This window comes from Chiloscyllium plagiosum, unplaced genomic scaffold (assembly GCF_037043375.1).
Source record: "Chiloscyllium plagiosum isolate Xiang-an unplaced genomic scaffold, Cpla_swu_hap1 HiC_scaffold_43, whole genome shotgun sequence".
In the NCBI taxonomy this organism is placed as follows: Eukaryota; Metazoa; Chordata; class Chondrichthyes; order Orectolobiformes; family Hemiscylliidae; genus Chiloscyllium; species Chiloscyllium plagiosum.
Window position 1 is genome coordinate 16,132,296 of NW_028270181.1, and position 19,781 is coordinate 16,152,076.

General features: G+C 38.5%; 1 protein-coding gene across 1 annotated transcript in view; it reads right to left on the bottom strand.

Moving 5' to 3' along the window:
- Positions 1–19,781, bottom strand: part of lrmda (leucine rich melanocyte differentiation associated) — an 889,883-nt gene that overhangs the window by 74,283 nt on the left and 795,819 nt on the right. Inside the window, exon 6 of the mRNA XM_043678940.2 lies at positions 16,574–16,661. Coding sequence (XP_043534875.1) covers positions 16,574–16,661 — 88 coding nt within the window. The remainder of the gene's footprint in view (positions 1–16,573; positions 16,662–19,781) is intronic.

Here is a 19,781-nt window from a genome sequence, read left to right on the forward strand (position 1 = left end):
ATTCATGTACCTTTCCAAATGTCTTTTAAATGTTGTAATTGAATATGCATCCACCACTTCCTTCGGAATTTCATTCCAGTGACGACCCACACTCTGTGTAAAAGATTTGCTCATCTTTTTTACATCTCTCTCCTCTCACCTTAAAGACATGCCCCCTAGTCTTGAAATCCCCCATTCTAGGGAAAAGACAACTACCATTAACTCTATCTATACCTCTCATTGTTTTATAAATTTCTATAACATCGCCTCTCAACCTCCTACACTCCAGTGAAAGAAGTCCCAGCTTATCCAGCCTTTCCTTATAAGTTAAACCTTCCATACCTGGCAACACCCTGGTAAATCTCTTCTGAACCCTCTCCTGCTTGACAGTAACCTTCCTATAACTGGGCGACCAGAACTGGACACTGTATTCCAGTAGAGGCCTCACCAATGTCCTGAGATGGAAATGTGTTGCTGGAAAAGCGCAGCAGGTCAGGCAGCATCTAGGGAACAGGAGAATCGACGTTTCGGGCATTAGCCCTTCTTCAGGCCCTTCTTCCTCACCAATGTCCTGTACAACTTCAACATGACATCCCAACTCCTATACCCAAATGAGTGAGCAATGAAGGCAAGTGTGCTAAACTCCTTTTTAACCACCTTGTCTATATGTGATGTAAATTTCAAAGAATTATGTACTTTCACCCTTAGATCTGTCTGTTCTACAACACTACTCAAGTCCCTACCATTAATTGTATAAGCTTTACCCTTGTTTGTTGTACCAAAATGCAATACAGTTAGTTCTTCTGTAATGCGATGGTTGCATTATAGAAAAATTATGCTTTAGAAACAATGCTTAAAGTGTTGGTGCTGTAATCATGTTACAGCCAACACACATTTTAAAAGTTCATGCTGTAGAAACTGCCCCCCGAATTTGCCAGTCATGTTACAGTGAATTTGCATTAATAGAAATGTGCGTTATAACTGCATGATCTGTACCTCACATTGAACTGCATCTGCCATTTTTCAGTGTATTGACCCATTTGGTCAAGATCACTTAGTCATCTTAGAACATCTTCTTCACGGTCTACAATGCCACCAATATTGGTGTTGTCCGCAAGCTTACTAAACATGCCATCTATATTCTCATCTAAATCATTTGTATAAATGACAAACAAAACAGGGCCCAGAAGCGATCCCTGTGGAACATGGTTGGTCACAGGCCTCCAGTCTGAAAAGCAACCCTCCACCATTACTTTCTGTCTCCTGCCGTTAAGCCAATTATGTATCCGATTGGCGAGATCACCCTGAATCCCATATGATCTAACTTTTCTAATTAGTCTACAATTCGGAACCTTGTCAAAGACTTCACCAAAATCCAAATAAACAACATCTACTGCTCTGTCATCACCGATATTTTTGGTAACTTCCTCAAAAAACTCAATCAAGTTTGTGAGACACTATTTTCCTTGCACAAAACCAAACTGACTATCCTTATTCAACTTTTGTCTCTCTAAATGTCCATAAATCCTGTCTTTTCTAACCGCCTCCATCAATTTACCCACAACCAAAGTCAGACTCATAGGTCTATAGTGCCCAGTTTTCCCTTACAACCTTCCTTAAACAAAGGTACAACATTAGCCATCCTTCAGTCATCATACACCGCACCCGTAGTTCTGAATGATGCAAATATTTCTGCAAGGGGTCTCATCATTTTGTCTCATACTTCCCACAACATGCTGGGATACAGGTCCCAGAGATTTATCCACCTTTATATTCTCTAAGACCTTCCAAAATCCTCTTCTGTAAAACAACAAAGTCCATTTCTCTCCATTCTCTAGACATCTTTCTCCACAGTAAAACCAGATGCAAAATATGCATTTAGAATCTCTCACATTTCCTGGGGTTCACTACAAAGATGGTGTCTTGATCTTTAAGTGGCCCTACCCTCTTTCTAGTTACCCTCTTGCTCTTCATGTATTTATAGAATCTCTTTGGATTATCCTTAATCTTATCTGCCAATGCTATCTCATATCCTCTCTTTGTCTTCCTGATTTCTCTCTTCACAATGCCTCTACACTCTTTATGCTGATTAAGAGATTCAATTGAACCAAGACATCTATATATAAAATAAGATTCTCTTTTAGTCTTGACTAGAACTTCAATATCTTTATTCATCCATTATTCCTTAATCTTTCCAGCTTTACACTTCACTCTAACAGGAACAAAATGCCTCTGAACTCTCATCATCATACTCTTGAATGTTTCTCACTTTTCAGACGCCCATTTACCTGCGAACAGTTCAACCTTCAACCAACTTTTCAAAGTTCTTGGCACATACCATTAAAATTTACCCACTCCAATTAAAAACTTCAACTTTTAGCGAAGGTATATCCTTTTTCATAACCATTTTGAAACTAATAGAACTATGATTACCAAGCCTAAAGCCTTCCTTCACTTTTACTTCATTCACCTGCCCTGCCTTAATGCCCACAAGAAGGTCGAGCTTTGCTCTTTCACCTGTAGGAGCATCCACATATCGATAAAGAAATTTTTTCTGAACACATTTGACAAATTCTTCACCGTACAAATGCTTAACACTATGGTAATCCCAGCCAATTTTTGGAAAACTAGAATTCCCTATTATTACAACTTTATTATGTTTAAATACATCTGAGATCTCCCTACATATTTGTTTCTCAATTTCCCTCTTACTACTGGGGGAGGGGGGGGAGCTGTAGTACAATCCCAACAAAGTGACCTTACTTTTCTTACTTTAATTTCTACCCACATATTTTCACTGGACAATTTTTCAGAAGTATCCGGTGGCCAATGGGATTAGATTTATTTAGGATATCTGGTCAGTATGGATGAGTTGGAGAGAAGGGTCTGTTTCCATGCTGTGCATCTCTATGACTGTCTAACTGTGGATGCTGTAAATTAGAAACCAAACAGAAATTTCTTGAAAAGCTCAGCATGTCTGGCAGCATCTGAGGACAAAAGTCAGAGTTAATACTTCAGGTCCAGTGACCCTTCCTCATTATCATGATAATTGTTTCAAAGACAGGAAAGTAAGTATTTGCACCTACCTTTAACGAAACAGTTCCCTTAATGTTTATTTATAACTTTGGTACATATAACTATTTTTCAATTTAGAATATTTACTTCCTCAAATCAATAACCATGTTTACAATGTTACAGCTGGAAACCTGAGCCTTTGAATATCTTTCTAGAAATTATTCTGAGCATTTAATTTTAGGATTAAATCTCAGCATGCCTGCAATTTAAATTGATAATGGATTTACCTTTACTTCCTAGTTTCTATTCGTCCTGAATCCGTCAGTTGGCAAAGTGGACACTGTTGGGCTCAGCTATATTTGGTATATTTTCAATATTTAATTCAGACGTTTATTCGTCATTTGCTTCTTTGATGTCTAACAATTAGGTTCAATGGAAACAATATGTTTCTGTGATACTCCATTTAACCAGATATGCATCTGTTCCTTAATGATACTTTCAGCATCCAAAATGTATGTTACAAGGTCTTGACCATAGTCCATCACCTGATTTAAATATGGAAGGATTGACATGTTCTCTTACTAATATCATCTTACTGTTTTAATTACTGTCTTTATACAATCCTTAAACCAAACATTATGTTGTGGAAGAGTTGTACTGTCAATGTTGAGATTTTTTCCTCCCTTTTCCATACAGTAACATCCAGAATATCAGGATCTGCCAAAGTCAAATAATTGCTTTTAAATAATGGACTCACTCCTGTTGTTTAAGGAACATGGTAGTCAATTTGAATGCTGCAAGCTCTTACAAACATCAGAGTGTCCTAACTTGATTTTGTTTAAGAATGTTGGTTGCCAAGATAATTATTCAAAAAGATATAAAAAAAACCTCCGCTTCTCTCCATTGAAGTGCATTGAGAATACTTTGTGTCCTTTTGAGGGGTATTTGTGACTTGGTTGAATACCTCGTGTGACAGGGCAACACTTGGTTTGTGTTGCACTGAGGTTTCAGTTTAGGTTATATGCTCAGGTTTCTGGGCTAAGACTAATACTAACAACCTTCTAATTCAGAGGCAAGAAAGCCACCTCTAAACCAGTGCTAACTAGAGTAAACATAAAAGGTGTAATGCTGCAAATACCATACAAATGGGATCTTTTCTCATGCCCTAATCATCATTCAACTCACCAAAGAATGCTGTTAATGCATGTTTCTCATTGCTATTTTTGGGGTTTTAATATAGGTACTTTGGCTATCATGTTTGCTTATAGGACAATGGTAGTATCTCCCTCAGGATGAGCGACTTTTTTTGAACGTCCAGAAATCACGAAAAGTGCTATATAAATGTGAACACTTCAATTTTCCATCAGTTTTGAGGAAGGGTCACTCGACCCAAAAGGTTAACTCTGATTTCTCTCCACAGATGCTGCCAGACCTCCAGTGCTTTTCCAGCAATTTCTGTTTTTGCTTCAGTTTTCTTTTTTGTAGGTGAGTGGAAATGCAGAATGCTTACTTGATAGGTAGATTGCCTGTTATTATCCATTCTAATGAATAGGTGCAACGATGCACCTAGTGATGTGGTACTAAAGTAAACTAGGCATCTTTATTTTTATATACATCATTTTCACAATCCCATTATTTTGAAACAAGTTTGTTGCAAGACCAGTATTGACCTAAATTGAAAGACTAAATATTTTTTAACATTTATTTATCCATGTAATCTTATTGGTTACTTCATTACAATTTTAGAGGAATTTGTTTACAGAAACAGTGTATTATTTTTATACGGGCGACTAACCAAATGGAGTATAATTGTACAGGGGTGTAATACCATTGAAATATATGTGAACTTTAGTTAACACTTTCACAAATTGCATCTAAAATTATTATTGCAGCTGAGCGGTACAGCATAAGTATTCCACTACGATCAAGTATGTGAGATTGCAAGAACGCATGCTATTAATGGACAGGCTGGCCATTGCGAAGCAGGTGTGAATGGACCTGACACGTGAGAGATGAACAACTAGAAAAATCCATTAACCTATAAACTAACATGGGTTCAATTTCACAAGCTCAAATAACATGGATCTAGAATCAATAAAGCAGTAGGTATCAGTGCCTCTGAGTTTCTTCCATTTATTGTTTTGTGGAAAAGTATTAATTTTCAAATATAAGGTCAGCTCATAAAAGATATGCAAAACAAGAAAGCTCTAAAAGATTATTTATATTCCCAGAATAAAGAAAAACTTCAACCTTGTTCCTTTCTGTGAAATGATGCAATTAAAAAAATGAACCTTGGTTATGAGTTGCCAGAAAATTACAGAAAATGTTTCAAGAGCCAGTTTCAAAGCAGGTCACATGAAATAAAAGATATACAAGCACACAGATGTCATTTCAAACAAAAAGCTTTGCTATTTGCCTTTGATTGTTAGATACCTGAATGTGCTCTCTCTCTGTCAATAAAAGAGGCAAACAGATTATCCAGGAGACATTCAAAACAAATTGCAAAGTACCACAATTTATTAACTGGATCTTCTGGCACATTTTGGTTTCCAAGACAATATTATTTATGACACGACTGCCACCTTATAGGATTGTGTGTGAAATATGAAAATGTTAACAGTTTAATTGTGGGGTTTGATTGAGATGGAACATATTTATTTGTAAATGCCTTCAAGTTGATAATTCAGCCCTGCTCACATTATGGTTGCTTGCTTCTAAACAAAACAACTTAGAACACAAACAAAAAAACCAAAAGAACTGCGGATGCTGGAAAACAGAAATAAAAACAGAAATTGCTGGAAAATCTCAGCAGATCCAGCAGCATTTGTGGAGTGAAATCAGAGTTAACATTTCAGGTTCGGTGACTCTTCTTCAGAACTGATGGCAGCTAGGAAAATTTTTTTTTAGAAAATTGGGTGTGGGGAGTGAGTGAGGAGTAAATAATGGTGGAGATAGAGCCCAAAGAGAGAGAAACACAATTGGATAGGTAAAAGAGTGGGTAATGGTCAACCTAAGAGAATGAACAGCTGCTAATGGGGACTATTCGTGGAAGATAGTGGGAAGCTCAGGGTCACTTTTACAGGCAGAACGCAGATGTTCTGCGAAACGGTCACCTCATCTACTCTTCATTTCCCCAGAGTAGCGAAGACCACATTGTGAGCCGTGAATGAAATAGACTAGATTGAGTGAAGTGCCAGTTAAAGTGCTGCTTCATCTGGAAGGTGAATTTGGGCCCTTGGATACTAAGGCGGGAGGAACTAAATAGGTAACTGCAGAAGGTGTAACACAGACAGACAGGGAGATTGCTTCATAGAACACCTACATTCTGTCCGCAAAAAAGACCCTGAGCTTCCCGTTGCTACCACTTCAACACACTACTGCGTTCCCTGGCCAACATCTCTGTCTCAGGCTTGCTGCAGTGCTCCAGTGAAGCTCAGTGCAAGCTGGAAAAATAGCACCTCAATTTCTGTTTGGGAACTCTCCAGCTTCTGGACTCCATATCAGTTCAACAATGTTCAGGCTTGAGGCACCTTCTTCCATGTCCTTACCCCAACCCCCACACACCAGGCCTTCTTATTGCATGGTCTGCTGTTACACACAGCCCTTTGTTAGCAACTTTCCTGAAGAAGGTCTTATGCCCGAAACATCGATTCTCCTGTTCCCTGGATGCTGCCTGACCTGCTGCGCTTTTCCAGCAACACATTTTCAGCTCTAGCAACTAATAGTCCCCATTAACAGCTGCTCGTTCTACTGGGTTGACCATTATCCTCTCCTTTATCTATTCAACTGCACTTCTCTCTCTTTGGGCTCTGCCTAATGTTTACTCTGTTACCCCTCCCCCAACCTATTTTATGCATAAAAACCAACTGTTGCAATTTCCCATCCATTCTCAAGGGACACTGAACCCAAAAGGTTAACTCTGATTTCTCTCCACAGATGCTGCCAGACCCACTGAGATTTTCCAGCAATTTCTATTCTTGTGACTTACATCACACTTCTGAGGTGGAGACATTTCAGAATGATACCATTAAAGATACAAGAATTTCCAATTATGCCGATAATTTGAATAAGAATACACTCAAATGCCTCATTCCTGTCACATAACCCCCTCTAAAGGAAATGGGCCAAATGGCCTCCTTCTGTAACGTAGCAATTATGAAATTCTGTGAAATTGTTCCATAATATAGAACAGCTGCTAGCTTCTTGAATTTGCCTAATGGGTAGATTTAGAGCATTGGCAACAGAAATGCAAAAATTCATATGCATTTCTGATTTTTGAATTGTGCTTGGATGTTTCTAGGTGTCTTGGGGAAGGGCTGGCTTATGGTCGTGGCAATTGTGGTCAACCATATCATGACATTGCCTCAAACTTAGCTAAAGGAAATTAGGAATGTGTCCCATTACTGCCATCTCTAAATTTAATCTGTCAATTACCAGCTAAATCAATTTTAACTGTTCCCAGGCATGTTAAACATTGAGCCAGATTTTGCTGTCAAAATAAAGCCAAGACTAATGGTGCTTACTGTTATTTATGTGCAAATGGCCCAGAAAGCTCTGGGCAGAGATGTGTACTTTAATGTCAATATCCTAAAATGACTGTCAGAGTTGCAACTCTTTGCCCTTAGCTTAATAAACTTGGCAACATACTCTCTGACTCACCACTGAATGGCCCAAAGTTGCTAAATTTGCACATATACTGAATAAACTCATCACTGAAACTTTCAACTAGAATTTACATCATGAGTACTGTTTTGAAGGTCACAAACCTCTCTGGTATTGAAATTACTAGTCTAAATATTTCTTCAGGTTAGGAATTCTTGAAGGAGATGCTAAAATGTTTAATATCTTTTTTATATGAAATCATATTTTATTTGGTGCCTTTTTTGTATTCCTTCACTGAATTATTTCAGCACACAGGGAGGACATTCATCCTATCTTGACTTCATCGGCTCTCTAGATGAAAAATTTACCTAGCATCACTCCCTCACCTTCTCCCTGTATCCCTGCACATTATTCCTTTTCAGATCCCTCTTTAAATGTATCTGCCACTATAAGGCAGTGCATTTCAGATCTTAAACATTCACTGTGTGAAAATGTTTCTCTTCATTATTTCTTTTTGCTAATCACCTTAAATCTGTGCCCTTGTTTTGATCCTTTCACCAAAGCGAGGACATTTTCCCCTAAAAACTCTACCCAGATCCAAATATTGGTAAACTGTCACATGAAATCAAAGCTTCTCATTTTGCACTCATCAAGACTGGAATGCAGGACCAACCAACCCGAGAAAGGTTTAGGGTGAGAGGGGCAAGACATAAGAGAGACCTGAAGAGCAATTTTTCACTCAGAGGGTGGTACGTGTATGGAATAAGCTGCCAGAGGAAGCAGTGGAGGCTAGTACAATTGCAGCATTTAAAAGGCATCTGGATGGGTATATGAATAGGAAGGGTTTGGAGGGATATGGGCCAGGTGCTATCAGATGGGATTGGATTGGGTTGGGATATCTGGTTGGAATGGACGAGTTGGACCGAAGGGTCTGTTTCCGTGCTGTACGTCTCTATGACTCTAAAGGGAATGACAGTTGCCAATTGGTTGGACTAAGGTTGGCATGGAGAAGCAATTTTATTGCTGGAACAGCACAGCAGGTCAGGCAGCATCCAGGGAACAGGAGATTCGACGTTTCGGGCACAGGCCCTTCTTCAGGAAGGAGGGCCTGTGCCCGAAACGTCGAATCTCCTGTTCCCTGGATGCTGCCTGACCTGCTGTGCTGTTCCAGCAATAAAGTTTCAACTTTGATCTCCAGCATCTGCAGACCTCACTTTCTCCATGGAGAAGCAATTGGAATGGTGAAATATCTTAGTGAACTGATTAAATTGAAACTAGGCAGATTGACTCTGATTGATCAGGCATTGCTATGGGAATGCAGAAAGATGCCTCCATAACCCTTTACTCAGTGGAAAAAGTTACAGTGTGTGGACGCATTCCTGTTGTTTACAAAGAACAGGGCCCAATGCGTGAATAAGTGAAATTTCTAGCCTGTGCACATGAATCACACTGCTAAACTTAACTGATAATCTTAAATTGGTTTCTTAGAACAGTCAGGACTATTTAGTAAACAACAGAAACCATAGGCTGACTAATCAACACTTTCTTCACACACTGTTTAAAATGCTGTTTCCTTCCTAAAGTGCTTACACTTTGAATATCAGTCCTAATGAGAGCAAAGATTCAAATTCAAGCCTCTTTTTGGAAATGTTAAAAGTTCTGTATTGCCAATAAGTTATTAATATATATTATTAGGAAAAGCACGGGTCTTAACGCAGATCCCTGGGGACCTCCACTGCAAATGTTCTTCCAGTCAAAAAACATCCATTAACTAATACTTCATGTTTCCTAACACTCATTCAATTTTGTAAGCATGATGTAACTGTTCTTTTTATTCTATAAGGAACAATTTTGCTCACAAATTTGTTGTGCAGCACTTCAACAAATACCCATCAATAGTTTATCTACATCACATCAACAGCATTGTCCTCACCAATCCTCACAATTACCTCTTCAAAAATCTCAGCAATTTAGTTAAATACAAATCGCCCTAAACAAATCCATGCTGGCTTTCCTTAATTAACCTCGAGGTGCCCAAATAATCATTAATTCTGTCCCATATTTTTGTCTGCAGGTGCTTCTCCACCATGAGAGTTAAACAAACTGGCCTATAGTTTCCAGCTTACCTTTACACACTTTGGAACAAATATGTACATACTTCAAAGTAGTTCAGATCCATTTCAAATGCCGTTCCCTAGTTAACTAGATTTAAATGCATATACTAATGAATTGTTCCTTGTGCTTTTCAATAACCAGTCTAAATCTTTTGATATAATGATCACTATTCCCTAAATACTCTCTTCCTGACACTTGGTCTCTTGGCCCACTTTATTCCCAATGGCGTGTCTCCTTTCTCACTGGACTGCGAATATACTGCAGTTCAAATCATTGCTCAACAATCCCTAGGAATTCACATCTCACCCTGCCCTTTAAACCATTACAATCTCAGTCTACATTCCAACAGCTAAAGATGTGCATTATAACTATTTCATAAATATAACACCACTCTGTCATCTCTTTGAAACCTGTTCATTTACAATTTCCGTACTAGCAGGTGCAATACATACTAACCAAGCAATGTAATGTTTTGCCTGTTAAGATTAGACAAATAAATTCCGCCCTTGACTCCTGTCTTTGGAAATTGTGCTGTGCTTTGGAAGTGTGGATCTAATGTCATATCTAGAAATAGGATTTCCAAATCAATCCTATTGCGCCCCTTCTCAACTCCAATGGTATTGAAACTTCTGGTCCCTCTTTCTTGTACTGAGTCATTCTCAGCTTGTACTATCAGAAACTTACTGAGCAGAATTTTGAGATAAGTTGTGCAGGACAAATCTGACTGACAGCAAACATTTAAATGCCCTGCTTCCGGTGTGTTGTGAGGAAACTGGCACATCAGCAAGAAGTACTGTTACAGATTGGGATGCTAACCTCACTGACTACATGACAAATAAAATGAATCCCACTTGCCAGGTGGAAATAACTGAGTTCCGTAGTTATTAATTGTAGGGTAAGTGTAACACACAGACCAGGAAGAAGCTAACTGAACCCAGAATAATAAGAATATTATGAGCTGTGTTGGTTTGTGGATACAAGTGTACAACTATCATTGTGCTAGAAGTGCTGTCTAAAATTAATTATATTTGCAAAAAATGCTTACACCATCTAAACTTCATTTAGATTATTTCCCTATAGATTAATCCTATTAATTTAGTTCAATTGTCAAAACAAAATCATTGTTAAAACAAAAAGGTTTGAACTAACTAAATAAGACCCTTAATGAGAAATTTCTCCCACAGACTTCATCTGCACTTCTTGTTGACACAGAAAGACTGCCAACATCATCAAAAGTCCCTCCTGCCCTGGTAATACTCCCTTCCAACCGCTTCCATCTAGCAGAAGATACAGAAGTTTAAACACACGCACTAGCAGGCTGAAGAACAGCTTCTTCCTTGCTGTTATTAGACAGCTGAATGGACCTCTCTAATTTCAAATCTGATGTTGGTCTTGTTTTTGTGCACCTCCGTGCAGTTGTAATCTTGTATTCCTCGCTCTGTTGAATCACCCGATGATCTGTATGTCCTTGTATATTGTATTCTGCCTGTACTGCTCACAAAACAAAACTTTTCACTGTACGTAGGTACATTTGACAACAAGAAATCAATCAATAAATAAAGCTTATTCCATTATTCGTATCCAACTTCAGGACCTGAATCTTACCAGTTCTCACCTTTTTTGCAATGTGAAATCCCCATCTCTCAACCGAATCAAGAATTGATACATAAAAAGCTTTGGAATGCTTCAATTCATGCCGTAATGTGAGCTTTATTAGGTCACTATAGATAAACCAACAGCTATTTTGAAGATTTTACAATATTGCACTAGAATCTCAGAACTTTGATTGTGAATTGCAAAAGCAGATTTCAAGCCACTTACATAGTGATAAGAATCCCAAAATTACACTGTAGCACTTACATGCGTGAGCAAAACTCTTGTTTTATACATTGGTCTATTTAGGCGCTTGGTTACCATTATCTGCAGTCTGCCATTGTCCGCCATGACAGTGTTCTGAAGATAGCTGTGATCGTTTTGTCAGGTAGTATGACAAGTCGGTACAACAAATGACTAGTGCAGTGGAAAGGTCGGTGACATAAAGGCAAGTCTGCTCTCATCCAGTATCAGTCATTAGATTAAACAGATTTTTGAACCTCCAGCATTTTTATGGGTAATCAATTTCCAATAAATTTGCAACTGGCTTCATTGATGCTTCAATTAATGCATCAATTGTTTTTCCCAAATTGACATCTTCACGATAGATAACTTCCTATCTAAACTGCATTACACGTACTTCATAGATAGTAGCTTTGATAGATTTGTATGTGAACCCATCAAGGAGGCACAATAGAAAGGTTATTAATCCTTTTGTGTATCATTCTATTTACAATTGACACTTGCAAAATGCCATCATTCAATTATATTGTAAAAACTAAGGAATCTAGAATTAGCAAATCATTTTGGTGATCTGAACAGTAAATGATTTTACTTTATAACTGATGAGAAAATGCTGTAGAAACATAAATTAGAAGTCATTAGGGTACATATTAATGGATGATATTAATATGATTTGGAACCATTCAAAAAGGATATTATGTACTTCTGTTTAAAAATAGTAAAATAATTGGAAATAAGTGCTGAGCTACTTCTCTGTAACATGCCACAAAATATAACTGGGAAAAGGCAGTTATGAATCACCTGGTAATGTTATTTATGTTTTGTTATAGTGCAAAGTGAACAAGAGCTATAGATGACCACTGTGTTCTCTCTAACTTACTCATTTTTCAGAACTCTGCTTCTTTTCCAAATGCCCTGTGGGTTACACCACCAGGGACTGATCTCCAGGTACCGCACTCCTAAACAAAGTGCGTTCTGTTGAAACAAATCTAACACCAAATATTTAAAGAGATAAAAAGCATAGACATTGGATGGACACAGTTATGGACCCAGAAGGAGCACTACGTTCCCACTTACCTACTCATGAAGGTTGCATGATCTTATTCTCATGAAATAGGTGAACAGCAGCACCAATTTCACTGCTGATTTGTAGCTTTCCTGAGGGTGATTTGAGGAGCAGGTGACCAACATGGTATCAAAGGCAGCCTGCATCTCAAAACTGGGGTGTAGAGCTCAAAGGTAATCTATGAGTTGACAAGCCAATGAGAAGCTTTTAGCATCTCTCCCAGCTCAGATTCAGCACTGAAGTTTCTGGTGGAGGATGCTTGCAGGAGAACAGACAGCTTCTTCTCAGAAAGGCGCAGGAAGAGATTATGCCAAGCTTCTTGAAAGCCAGGAAGCACAGAATGGGGAACACTTCAATACCAAGCACAAGATCTCTAGACACGCCCTCTCTCAAGATGAGAGCATGCCTAGTCCTTTACCACTCTGATCCAGTGCTTTCATTGGTTCTACCCAACCAGCTAATGCGGCTATCCTGGTCAACCGAGTGACACCGCAGCCTTCAGCCAAGTTCTCAAGGCTCAAAGCAGCTTGATGTCAATTACTGTGAGGTCATTCACAGGGAAATCATTATATAAAAGCCTAGAATAGGAAAATGAGCAAGAGAGACATTGATGAAGTAGTCTGTTGTCTACATTGATGGTGAACATCTTATTCTCCTGCCTGTAAGTGGAAGATTGGGACACAGCAGGATTGCAAGGCATTCTGATTGTGGACGGGAGAGTTGGTCAAATGTTGGACTGTTGGTTTGTGGGAGAAGAGTAAGGTATGCATAAAAGAACGTGAACAGCATGCAATGCTCTGGAACCAGTCTGAAGGTTCCTTAATGTTCCGCCCATGTCTGACACCTGGGAACAAACCTTGGCTTGGTGTTTCCCAGCATGTCTTTCACCTTGCTTCTGTATCTCACCATTGTATAGTAGCTGCCAGTCTTAGGCTCTCTAACTGTCAATGTCATCCAGCAAGCAGCAACTCATAATCAAACTACAAGACTAGCTTAATGTTTCTGGCCTCACTGGACTGAATCAGCATGCTTATACTTAATTATTGCTCAGATGTGAGTATGGCTTTCTTATTATTGGCACCAAGTAACTAAACTTAAGTTCCTACCAGGAGGTATAAGCCAGGTATTAAACAAAGACACACCTGGTCTCCACCTTGGCTTTTGCTGGGATGGATGAAAGAGGGGCATAATGGGCACTCTGAAGATCAGTGCAGTAAGAAAAATATGATGACTGCCAGAAAACTGGGTACAGACATACTTTTTCAGCTTGTGGCTACAAACTAGTTGAACGTTTAAGCAGTGAAATTATCCAGCCACAGGAAGAACTGCTTGTACCTTGGAGTTTGGATCCTATTTCTACTCACAGGTAGATAGGTTAGTGAAGGCAGCTTTTGGTATGCTTGCCTTTATTGGTCCAAGCATTGAGTATAGGAGTTGGGAGGTCATGTTGCGGCTATTGGAAGAATGTTGTGAAATTTGAAAGGGTTCAGAAAATATTTACAAGGATGTTGCCAGGGTTGGAGGATTTGAACTATAGGGAGAGACTGAATAGGCTGGGGTTGTTTTCCCTGGAACATTGAAGGCTGAGGGGTGACCTCATAGAGGTTTATAAAATCATGAGGTGCATGGATAGGATAATTAGACAAAGTCTTTTTCCTGGGGTGGGGGAGTCCAGAACTAGAGGGCATAGGTTTAAGGTGAGAGGGCAAAATTTTAAAAGGAACCTAAAGGGGCAACTTTTTCACACAGAGGGTTCCGTGTGTATGGAATGAGCTGCCAGAGGAAGTGGTGGAGGCTGGTACAATTATAGCATTTAAAAGGCATCTGGATAAATATATGAATAGGAAGGGTTTAGAGAGATATGGGTCAAATGCTTGCAAATGGGACTAGGTTAATTTAGGATATCTGGATGGCACGGATGAGTAGGATGAAGGGTCTGTTTCCGTGCTGTACATCTCTCTGACTCTATAACCGTAACGGAATATACAGGATGGCCAATACCTGCTTGCTGAACAGCAGCCCTAATACACTACCCTCCTCTGTTGTGTTAACTTAGGGCATGATGTTCTGGAAAACCCATGTGCTGCTCCTTTCTTGTCCCGTGCCTTCTTTATTGTCTACATTGAGATTCCATGGGCTCAACTGAGGCATATTCAGGAGGTGGGTAGGACATTTAATCAGGGTGAGAGGGTTCTGGGTGTAAACTCTGCTTCACCCAAGTCTGCAGTGGGAAACCCATCCACAAGTGTTCCCTCCTCATCCATTGAAGTCTGTAAGTGAACAATTAGAATGGTGGGCAGGCAGTCACCACACCAGAAACATCACCAATAAGAATCCAGAAAAGGGGACCCACTGAGAGCCGCCCTGTCTCTTAATCCTGATGGTAGCCTGTAAAGGACAACTGCTAGCCCAGGATTAGCTGGAATCTCTCCAGGAAGAGGATTTCCAGACTAGGGTCCTTGAACCCCAGGAAGCCCTACCACTAAGGGCCCGAAAGACATGCCATTCCAGTGGCTTTCTTTCCAAAGGAACTATCTGGAGCACCATAATGGCAATTCCAAAGCAATCCCAGCAGCATCGCCATCTTTTCCCAAAATGTCTGGGTTAACAAGGCAAACAATGGAACAGCAGCGAAAATGAACTGTTTAACTCCTCAAGTGGATCTGTTAAAATTCAGTCAAATGATAAGGCTTTCTTTGGATGGGGAAATGTTTTTGAGACAACAGAGAGGCTGCCTAGAAACCAAATATACAAACTTTCTTTTAAAACACAGGATTACATAATTCCAGAAAGTCAATATGGTGAGCTATGATTGGAAAGAGTAATGGGAAGGCATTTTGTGACCTGGTTTTTAATTAGATACATGCTATTTGAATGCTGCTTTTATAAAATCAAACCTAACAAAGGAAAACAATATTTGAATTAAGTCAACTTCTACATTGCCAAGATACTTATTAGAGCTCAAGACTTCCTCAGTTATTACTATGTACCCAGGACTAGACTTTGATGTGCAGTGTTAGTATCTGAAATTAGTAGACCTATAGTTATTGTTTGATGAGTCAACACCACACAATGCAACAGTTTTAATTCCCGTTCTTAATTATAAAATTAATTATAGAAGATGAGATTGTAAAGCTGAGACCATGTTGTTTAATTGGAATGAAACCAAAGTGTTCCGAGAAACAAAATAAGTCAGACAGCAGTTGTGGAGAGAAAAACAGATATATTGTTTCAAGTCCAATATGGCTTCTTCAGAACTTCATGTTAGCATTGTTTCTCTCTCCACAGATCCTGCCAGTCCAGCTGAGTTTTTCTAATACTTTGTTCTTACTTCACATTTCCAGCATCTGTAGTATTGTGCTTTGATTTGATCATTTAGTTGGGTCATTGCTAACACAACTTTGAACAGCCTCAGTACTTGGCAATATTTGTGGACTCAAACAGAACTGTAAAAATCTTCAGAACATCCATAATCCTCATTGCTATTGCAGAGAAAAGTATGCTACATAATCTTAATTACAATTGATAAATAATTTCAATTTAAAAGAAAGTCACACATCTTTAAGGCACAGAAAATATAACTATTAGTCAAGTACTCCAGTGTTAATGATTGCATTATAGTCTTCACAATAAAACTGCATGCATGGAAACTAATCATGACAAATTAGCTATAGACAATATAGGGTCATTGCCAATTAAAACTAATAACAGAATTGATGTATAGATTACTCCAAGCCAGACACAGCAATATATCTACAAATGTAGCAATGCCAGAAATGCATAGCTGGAAAAGAGTGGCAATAACTGAGAAAATTACCTATAATTTAGTGGCAAAGAAACCATTTTATCTTTATTTTAAATAAGTAGTGATCTATTGTATCAAGTTAACTGCTTTTGTTTAGATCTCATTTTTCAAAAAGCATTTAATGATTACCTCATTTTCATTGCAGCCCTTCTTACCTTTGTGATTAGTGCCATCTCGACTTCCTTGAGGTAATGGGGTATATTGCTGAAAGCCTGATGAACTGGAGCCAAAGTCAGTGGAGGTCTGTATGGAAAATAATAATACAAATATAAAACTTGAAAGCAAAAATGCAAAACAAAAACCCTTTCTTTTTTCTATAGACTAAGCACAGCTCTGTCATAATAAATCTCTCCAAATAGGAACCTTCCAACATCATAACTGCACTCAGATATACATTGCAGGGACAGGTTTCAGCAATGCAGATTTCTTCTGCATTCTTCATAATATTTTATAAAAAAAGTATATCACATAAATCTTCGATATAGACATTTTGACAGGGAGGTTATCACAGAAAGAAACCAACTTGTTGCTGTAGAGAATCAGGGTATTGTTGAATGTCAAAGAAACAAGGAGCCATATGATCTTCTCTGCATTCACTGTTAATTTTGGAATTAAAAAGTGTTCAGATTTCAGTATCTAACATTTATTCTAAAACAACTAATTAACATGTTCACCTCTGCTTGCAGACAAAAACATTGAGGTGGCTTAGAGACTCAAAGAACAAGTGAAGAGCGCACTTAGTAGGATCCATACCTTCATCACGCTGTCTCAGCTCAACATTATTCGACAATATATTTTTGCAGTAGATTGCAAAATTATTTGAGAAGGTAGATTCATTTGAGAAGGTAGATTCAAAAATGAAAGAAACATGATTTGTAGTTTTAAGATCTAAGACTTTTTGAGCAATGAACTAAATACAGCTTTTCCAAGGAAGGACATAATTTAAGTGACTTGATCTCACCCAGGGAAAGCCAAGTCAAAACAAATTGGACTGAGATCTCATGACTATAAAGGTAACAAGAGACTACTGAACCCGAGGCTAACAGCAAGCTCCCCCTATGGATTATGCCCACACTGCAGAAACATTTTTTCCCTTTGAAAAATACACAAGGACATGGGATGAAACACCACTGGTGTATGCTAATGGGATTGAATGTTCTCAGCTGGGTTCGATCGTTAGCATGTTATGAAGGTCAAAGAACTACCCCTTAGTTATCCCTGTGTTGCAGGTGATAGAAGACCCTCCCTCATTTAAGAGTGCTGTAAGCCAGACAAAAGCAAATAGGACGACAGAACTCTTGTGCAACCTTAATGCTGAAATTCAATCAAACCACAGGGTCTCAGAACGCAAAATTAAGTCTAGAAACCAATTATTCAATTACCAGTGTCAATGCTCCTGTTAATTTGCACTCAAATGGCCATTATATTTAACTATCTGCTCTTTGCGAATACTTGAAAGACTGGTTCATACACCTTTTTATCTTTGTGGACTCAGTTTTTAATTTCAATCGGGGTGTTGGTCTGGTACATTAATATTTCTTCATGTGTATGAATTAATAAACTCATTCTTTCTGTTAATTCAAGAAAACCTAGTTAAATTGGCTTGTTTTAAAACATATGTAAATTGGGGTCTGGAAAAATAAGTTCCACAATGGAAGGGATCATGTCTAAATTAACCTTGATGCAGCCAACTGAGGAGGTGGGTTATGGGGGAACTTCACCTAGGTTCTGGTCATTACATGACCTATGTCACAAGTCTTTAGGAAGTCAACCAAGTGTTATCTCATCTCGGGTCAAATCATTTCTTGATTGAAATCCTACAATGTTTTGAAGCAATAGAACAGTATTTTTAGTTCTTGATATCTGTTATAAATGCAAGGTATTACATGCAAATGGAAGGAGGGGAAGAAGTTTCATAAAGGCAAAAGACTGTAGCAAGTGAGATCAACCAAGTGGAGAAGGCTACAGTCATCATCAAGCTACCAGCTAAAATAGGGAATGCTTTCTAGTTACAGAGATGCATCCTGTGACAACCTAAAGACTCTGGAAGATTTGCCCTGGTAAAGCTTGGGGAACAAATAACCAAAGTAGGCTTTATTACTAGTAGTTGATTATAAAATACTCTGAAAAAGGACAGAAGAGTCTTTTGACATTCAATCAACATTGTAAATTGGCAAAGTGGGAGATATAACCCTTTGGATTCTAGAAGCAGCTGTGGGCATTTTGCTATTATTACATTCTGATATTATGGACTTAGAAAGTATAAATTTGACGTGGACACGTTCTTTGAAACCAAGGTAGATTTAAGAAATTGGATGACCTTTTCTTTCTTGCCAGTACACAAGTAACTTCAAAATGCCCCAAAGTAATCTCATGTCCAGATACATCCAGACAAAGTGGCTAAAATGCAAATGCCCTTTGTGGACATACCTTCGAGAAGTTGTTAAAATGCAGAATCTTTCCTGTGGTTCGTGGTGACATTTCTCCTACTGACTAAACTGGTTTCACAATACTGTTTGCGGATTCTTTGACTCCAAATTTGAAATCCAGAGAATGGATGCGAAAATCCACATTTTATCAGAATGATATGTGAATGAGTTCAACTCAAACTACATTATTTGATAATGGTTTTGCCACCAGCAACTATTTGAGAGGACAAATGAAAGGAGATGCCTTGATCACATGCCTGAAAATGGGCTTCTGAAAATGAGAAGCAAAATGAAGCACTTTTTGAGCTGAAGGAGAAAAGCATCTCAACAAGCAAAAGAACCAAACCCGGCCTAAGAAATGCCACAAGGTGGAGATTCAGCTTGGTCATGACTCTCCCTGAGCTTTCTGCAATATTTCATGTTGTACCTTGACTGGGTTGGAACAAAATAAATCTTTTACAGTGAACAGTAAACAACAGCAAATCCATCTTCCTAAAACCTCAAGATTCTTTTCTCCAGTAAACTAAAGGTGGATAACTGACATGTATCATTTTCAATAATTCACTTGAGGTAAAACGAATGTCATAAAGAAATCTATAATATCTATATTTTTTGTAATCACCATCTTAAGTGTGCGCATTTCTAGGAGTGTGTTCTGTAATTGGGTGTTGACAAATGAACACTTATCCTTCTTTTAAAACTACAAGAAGCTTGTCATTTTTGACCTATACTTAGTACTTGGGGGATTAAAATAGTTTTAAAAAACATCCTAGCTTTGGCCAGTAGTGGTGTGAAAAGAAGGGAGCCGTCCCTATCAACTCTCTCCATGAAGGTATAAAGACTGTAACTCAGGACAACACAGGAATGGGCCTTTCGGCTCACCAAGACTGTGCTGACTCTCAGAACCTTGCTAAACTAAAATCCTTTGCCTCTA